This window comes from Chiloscyllium plagiosum, chromosome 33 (assembly GCF_004010195.1).
Source record: "Chiloscyllium plagiosum isolate BGI_BamShark_2017 chromosome 33, ASM401019v2, whole genome shotgun sequence".
In the NCBI taxonomy this organism is placed as follows: domain Eukaryota; kingdom Metazoa; phylum Chordata; class Chondrichthyes; order Orectolobiformes; family Hemiscylliidae; genus Chiloscyllium; species Chiloscyllium plagiosum.
Genome location: NC_057742.1, coordinates 160375 through 168175, shown reverse-complemented (window position 1 = coordinate 168175; position 7801 = coordinate 160375). Strand labels below are relative to the sequence as shown.

Sequence of the window (7801 nt, the reverse complement as noted above, 5' to 3'; positions counted from 1 at the left end):
AACAATCTTTTGTGAAAATGTAAATCCATTTCTATCATATTCGACTCAGTGCCTCTAGTTACTCATTTAACTAACAAATGTTCGTTATTTTTCATAAATTTAAAATTTAATTTCATACACTTATTAGATGCTGTCTTTTTCAGGAATGTTCTCTTATTTGAGCAAGTGGAAAAGGTAAACTCCCAAGAAAGGTACATTGAGGAGCTGGTGCCATTTAGCTGATTGCAGCCAACACTGCCCTCTGCTGTTTACATACTGCTGAGCTCTCCTTTATGCTGTTGCTCACATATTTTAACTGGATTTGGACTAAGTGAGTTCACATTTCAGGTTTGCGCCATCCTGCAAGTTGCTCACTCAATGGTCACTCCCATTACTAACTGGCTGTGCAAGCTTGTCTCTGATTAAAAGCAAAACTATTTTATAACTTTACATGATGTTCAAGAATGAGAGGTTAAAGTTTAGGCTGAGGGACACCAACAAAATGACAGAATTTGATCCCACTGCCCCCCACTCCACATGGCCCTGTTCATGCAAAACTAATTTGCCTACATCTCTTCTGTGCTGTCCTCGTTCCACAGCAGAGCTTAATAGACAGTGTGAAATGCTATCGACAGCTTTGAGCAAGTAGCATAGTCATACACCAAAGAAACAGACCCCTTGGTCCAACTCGTATATGCCAAAAAGATATCCCCAACCTAATCTAGTCCCATTTGATTGTGTTTGGTCCATATCTCTCCAAACCTTTCATATTCATTTTCCCTTCCAGATGCCTTTTTAAATGTTACAATTGCACCCACCTCTACAACTTCTGGTAGCTTATTCCATACACGCACCACCCCTTGTGTAGGAAGTTGCCCTACTACAAAAGAACATTCTCTGAAATGCAATGTTCACTGTGCTCCCAAGGCAGCCTCCACATCCTGACATATCCTCTGCCCCTCAACAATTCTTTCACCAGACATTTGGGCACCCACTCCTCTTTGTTCCTGTCTTTCAGGTTCAAATTGGTTTCAAAGTCAACCCTTTTTCTCTCTCTACAGATGCTGCCCACCTGCTGAGCTTCTCCAGTACATGCTGCTTTTAATTCCCCCTCTCCTACTGGTTACCCTACAAGCTGCTGAAAGGTATTCAGAACATTCTGAGTGATGAGAGTTCAGTGAAACAAACAAAATTAGTGCACAGTCAGAGTTTGAGGTGCTGCTGCTGTTAATAATTGATAACGATTGCATTACTGGATATAGACAAGGCCAGTGATAAAACACTGAATCACCAGAAGATTAAAAAAGACAAGTAAACAAACAGATTTTTTTCTTTTACTGATTCCTAAGGAACTGGAAACAACTCTGGTTAATTCTAGGTCCAACAATAACTTCTCACTGCCAGGAAACAAGTAATTGCTGCAAAAACCCATCCAGTTCACTAATGCCCTTTAAAAAGAGAAATTTGCTGACCTTAGTTGGGCATGTGAATCCAGACCCACAGGCACATGTTTAATTATTACTGATGGAAAACAAATACTGGCCCCACCAGTGACACCCACATAACATCACAGACTAAAAAGTAAGCTCAATGACCATTTACACCCAGCCTAAACCCAAACAGGTCAAGAATGACACTGATCTTCATGTGAAGGATAAATAATTGGGACAGTAAAATGGCTCAGTGGTAAGCACTTCTGCCTCAGTGCCAAGGACCCAGATTTGATTCTAGCCGTGGGCGACTTGTGTGTGGAGTTTGCACATTATCCCTTTGTCTGCATGGGTTTCCTCTGGTTTCCTTCCACAATCCAAAGATGTGCAGGTTAGATGGATTGGCCATGCTAAATTCAGGGTCACTGGGACAAGGTAGGGCATGGGTCTGTCAGGGATTCTCTTTGAATGGTTGGTGTGGACTTGATGGGTCAAATGGCCTGCTTCCATACTGTAGGGATTCAGGGATTCTATAATAAACAGAAATTTTGCCGGTCAGAGCTTGGGAGCAAACAGTGTCGGACTGGATACAGCCCAATTGTTCTGATTGCAGACTGATCAAACCAGACCACAGATTGACCATTCCAGACTGCAGCCTGACAAAACCAGGCCACAGAATGACCAACCCAGACTGCAGACTGACCATTCCAGATCGCACTGACAATCCCAGACCACAGACTGACTAACCTAGCCCAGACTGACCGTCCCAGATTAACAATGCCTGATCACAGCGACCAGTCCAGACAATAGACTGACTGCCCCAAAGATTCTGTTTGATGGTCAAGAGTGTGAGTAATGGTTTTGGCTCTTTTTAAAAAAATCAATGCCAAAGGTTAATTGCTCAATATTTCTGAGATTTGAGCTGATGACAATTTAGGAATTGAGAATGGACACAGCAGAGTTTGCTCTTTGCGACAGAAGCACACAACAGGTACCCCAAGAGAATCAGTCAGCAGCTGAATTTATTATTTTTTTTATTAAAGTAAAATTTACTAAAAGCTGAAAAAAATTCAGTAACCTCATCCTCAGAACAATAATTTGTTACTGTAGCAACTAAACCATGTCTTGATGCGCAGCTCACCCAGACAGATGATATTAAAGGGGTGGCTACTGCACGGAAATGCCACATCACTCTAAATGTGTAGGTCCCAGGGAGATCCTCATGCTTCCCATTGCTGCCACCAAGAGGCCAGTGACGATCTGTGCAGAAGCTACCCACAGGGAGCTGGTGCCTAGGGGCCATGGACAGCTCATGCAATTCAAGTCACACAAGAGATGGTCCAAGACAAAACCCACAGCTTGAAAGCACAGAGAGACTGGAAATGAAAGATAATTCTCAGTACAACATTGAGGATTATGTGGCAATTTAGCAGAAAGTGAAATGGTAAAATATTTTTAAAAAATGAATAAAGAACTTAAGAGAAAACAATAATGGGACCAGGAGCTGAATCCATGAGAAGAATGGAGATCAATCAGAAAGAAGGGAAGCAGCACTGAGTGACACTGATAGGGAAGTGCAGCAACATTTGGGTCATTGACTGAATCTGCTCAAAAGGAATTCACACCTTAAGCCAGGTGAGAACATTGTTCAGGTTTAATTGCAGCTTTGCTGAGATGCTTGTAACTTAGAAAATAACACAACATAAAGTGGCTTCCACTGAGGCTCAGGTACAGAGAAATGAGGAGGAAATGGTCCGGGCTTTGAAACTTTTATAATAAACAGATGATACAAGCCAGTCTGCCAAGCAGATTCCAGTGTACTTCTCTGACAGTAGGCTTGTCAGTAATCTTTCCATTTTAGGGATTACTCTACATATTATACTTTGGGCTTTACTTTAAGCCCATTGCAATTCCACAGACTTCCCACAACCCGTTTTGTTGCATCGTGACATGCCAACATGGCTAGAGAATTGTTCCCTCTTATAGTTTCCTTTCAATATTGTCCTATAGTCTTCAAGGACTTCAAATGTTTGCAAATTGATTATATAGATCATGGGGAATCTCCCCAACAGTGTAATGTTACAGTGAAAGATTCCTCACCCTAAAGGGCCTCCAGTTCACACACTGCAGATGGCTTCTTGTGAGCCAAATCATCCCCTGTGGTCAGTCCTCACCCTGCCAGCAATGGATGTGGCCAAGTGGATTTCTTCAACCCTGTCAAAGGTGATCACAGTCGCTTCTCTTCACGGACATGATAGTAACACAGCACTAAAGGTGAGTCCCAATGTTAGTATGGTACACCCCTTCCTCTGCCACCTCTGGTTGGTATTCTGCCATGTACCCTGTTATACCCTGAGCCCCGTGATGGCGCATTCCAGCTCAGTCCAGTCATGGTGCTGCTGGGCACAGCACTTCCTGGCATTGGGCTGCTGTAGCTGTAGTTTGGTGGTTTGGCATCTGCAGGCATGCTTGTGCTATTGTTACCTTCTGTACCAGTTACCAAAGGTGGTAAAGTAACTCTAGTAAAGTTAAACCGGTGATCCTGATCTGCTGTAAACTGCATTGCATCCATGTCCTGGTACGTACTGGACTCTCCAAACTCACTCAGTGAACTGGACAATGTCCTGGATTGAGTCAGCTGTTTGGAAGTGCTGGCACACATGGCAGATTTGCTGTCCAGTAGCGTGTGCCCAGTCATTTCTGAGTCTCTCCTGTCACTTGTACTGACGTTATTCCTGAACCCGTCTGTACCATAGCTGTTAGCTAAATGTGAGCTGCCGTATTCTGGCACTCTGTTAATTCTGTCATTCTCCTGTGTGTCCTCTTTGTTAAGCAACTGCAGCAAAGCAGCTTTCACTCCTGCATTCGGGTCCTTGGTAGAGGGGCTCACTCGAAGATTAATTCGACAATCAGTATCACCCAAGGTCGGTGGGGGGCCAGGTGGCTCTGGCGGTCGCTGGTCTGGAGGAAGAATTCGAGTTTGACTTAGTGCAGGAGGCGGCCCAGGAACTTTTACATCCAGTTTAGTGAGGGCAGCACCATCTACATAAAAAATACAAGGTAGTGGTTACTGCTACATTAATGCTCCCCATTGGCCTGCTTCACCATCTCTCATGACAGATATATGGAGGAGGAGGAGCAGGAGTAGGCCATTTGGCCCATCCAGCCTGCTCTGCCATTCAATAAGATCATGGCTGAATAGTTTGTGTTCTGAATTCTATACTCCCATCTACCCCCATTAACTGCCTAACAAGATTCTATCTACTTCGGTCTTAAAACTTCAATGGCCATCACTCACTTTCTGAGGCAGTGAGCTCCAAAGTCACAACTTCAGTGAGAAAAAAACCCTTGCCTCTGTCCTGAAATGACAACCACCAAAGTTAAACAGTAATTTACTTTCTTGGGTCAATCCACCCTCCAGCCAAAACTCATCACTCGTGATTCAATCATGGATAATGTTAGGCTGTTCGACTGTTGAATCATCAGAGTTGAACTAAAGCTTCTCCTGACTTGCCAATCTTCAGAGCAAAGGGACAGTGATAAAATGCAATGAGCACTGGCAGATCAGATTCTGTGTTAAAACATTGAAATTGAACCTTTTATGCTTAAAAATGGGATTACACTGACCTGGAGGCAGTGAAGTTGAAGGTTCTCAGAGGATATTAAAAGCACCACCTGAAGTGCATAAGGAAATAATGGAAACTATTTTGAATTGACAAGGGCAAGTCTTCTGAAAGTTGAGGTATAATGGAAAATGTACATAACTCATAGGACTACAGTTTGAGATTTTGTTCAGTTTTCGGTCCATGCTACAGGAAGGAAGATCAGTGTATATTAAAGAGGATGCTGTCAGGTACAGGAGTTATAAATATGAAGAAAGCCTTGAATAACTGGGACTTGGTCATTAGAAGACAGGATTAGAGCATGATTTGATGAAGGCATTTAATCATATGACATTATGGGATATTATGATTCACTTATTGAAAATTTAGAGCAAGGGAGCAGAAATACAAAGTTAGTTTAAGGGACTTAGGACAGAGTAGAAACAAAGGATTATGAGACTGAAACATGCAACTGGAGTGACTAATACAGAAATGTCAACAGAATGAATAGATAGCTGAAGGAATGGAAATGAAAGCATGTTGCAATAGGGTAGGAACATGGAATTAGGATACTGCTCGTGGAAGAGACTGGGTTGGAATGACTTGCTGCTTCCATGTGTAAACCCCTGAGCATTTCTCCACTGTGCTCTTTCCCACTGTGATTGAAATTACTTACTAAGAACAGCCCAAAGACTAAAGCAGGAACATTCTACTTGTTTAGCTGAAATACACTGGAACCACCACTATTGGCTTATCACTGATTGCTGGATCTCCTCCCTAATATCATTGTGGTGGTATTTAGACTTAACGGACCTCAGCAGTTCAAGAATTCCCAACCTTCTTGAAGACAGCTAGTGATTTGCAATAAATACTACCCCAGCCAACAAAATCCACGTCCCTTGAAGAAATACAAAAGTTAAATTCACATCTACTGCAAACCATAGCGGCAACTTTTGAACTTTATAGATATTAAATCATTGATAAGGAAATGTGACAAACATGGAATAAGTTAGATGTTAGGAAAGGGTGCAAGCTATGCAGTTGTTTACTGTTATAATGGGTTGATACGTCAGACTATTTACGAGTAATAGTGGAATATGCCATCAATCACAATGGCAACCCAGGTGGCTATTTGGCCTACTGTGTACGTGCTGCCCTCTGAAAGATCAATTCACCCCCCTGCCTTCAGCCTACAGTCCCACACATTCTTCCTTTTCAAATAATCATCCCATTCCCTTCTGAATGCCTTGACTATACTTACTTCCAACCACACGCTTAGTAGTAAAGTTCAGGTTGTAACACTTGCGGCATGAAAAGGTTTTTTCCCTTGTGTTGCCGTTCTTTCTTTTACTAATTACCTTAACCTGAGCCCACTGGTTCTTGATCCTTCCTCCAATGGAAACTGTTATTCTCTTGTTATTTTGCCCAGACCTCTCATGATTTTGAACACCTCTATTTCAGGCACGATTGTCCTAACTTCTTCAACTTGTCTATGTAACTGAAGTTCCTTTTCCTTGGGACCATTCTCACAAATGTTTTCTGCATCCTCAAACATCTTCACATCCTTCCTAAAGTCTAGTAACCTCTATTAATAAAAGGTAAGAGGACACTATCTGCTATATTGAACACTCTCTCGACCTGTCCTGTCACCTAGATGCCTTAGTTCCTAAACCCCCTCTAGGACTATATCCTTTGCTTCCTACTGTCTCTCTACATTCTTTCTACCAAAATTAATTACTACTCTGTATTCAATTTCATCTGTCACTTATCTGCCCATTCTACAAGCAAGATTCACCAGCAGAGAAAGATGAGTTACATAATTTGTGAAGTAACAAAGCAACAAGAAACACTGATACAGAGTGGTAGTTACCTGCAGCGTCAGTAGCGATAATGGGAGTTTGCAGCTGCTGTGGTCCATCACTCGCTTTGATGCCATTACTTTCTTCAGGCACTGTAGCGGGTTCCTGAGATTTAACCAGCTGACTAAGTAAAACAGTCAACAAGTTCTGTGTGTCGTTCTGGGTATCAGCCTCCTGAGATATGGACTGAGATGGCTGGGTGGATGTCATCTGTGGTAATGTAGCAAGGACCTGCGGAAGGGGAGCTGACATTGGTGTTAAAGGTGTTGCTGCAGATGGAGCTGGTGTCGGAGGAGGCTGGTTGGATGGTACAGAGGGAGGTGTATTTTGGGTGACTATGGGAAGCTGAGCATCCTGCTGCTGACTGGTGGCTTCAGCCAGAGCCACCAGTGATTGGCTAAGGACGTTCCACTGTTGCTGTGTCTCTGGGTTAGTACTGACGTTCAAAGCTTGTGCCAGCTGGGTGAGGCTGAGGTTAGTCTGTGTCTGCAGCAGGTTGAGTAGCACTGCTAACTCATTCTGGTTTAGCTGTTGTGCAGCGTCTCTGATGCCTACAGAAAACAAAGTGAAAGATTCAAAACTCTCACTGAAAACTAGTTACATCTGCCAGACTTTACCATCACCTCCTACAGTTTTAAAATAAGGTGCATTCTGTTTAACAATGTGCAACAGATTTTGCAGTTAATCCCATTTTTAAAGAGTAATTAATAACTGACAAACAGGTCCATTAATGAGTCATGTAATCTCAATGCTCATTTGTATATAGCTTGGGTTACTTTGTGAAATGGTAAGGCACAATGTGAGAATGTTTTTTTGATTACTGAGTGCTTTAGTTCCTTGGTTGCTGAATCACAATCAATATTGTGAAATGAATACAGGTGCAGGAATTAACTGCATAAAAATCGTTTCAACTTAAGTGAGCTAAAACTCA

The 7801-nt window shown here is 42.5% G+C and overlaps 1 protein-coding gene across 1 annotated transcript in view; it reads right to left on the bottom strand.

The window, feature by feature from the left end:
- Positions 1 to 2417: 2417 nt before the first annotated feature.
- The window catches only part of cdk12 (cyclin-dependent kinase 12), a 69481-nt gene continuing 64097 nt past the window's right edge, over positions 2418 to 7801 (bottom strand). The window contains exons 13-14 of the mRNA XM_043674682.1: positions 6882 to 7421; positions 2418 to 4451 (exon numbers count right to left, since the gene is read on the bottom strand). Of these exons, the coding sequence (XP_043530617.1) occupies positions 3697 to 4451; positions 6882 to 7421 (1295 nt within the window). The 3' untranslated portion in view covers positions 2418 to 3696. The remainder of the gene's footprint in view (positions 4452 to 6881; positions 7422 to 7801) is intronic.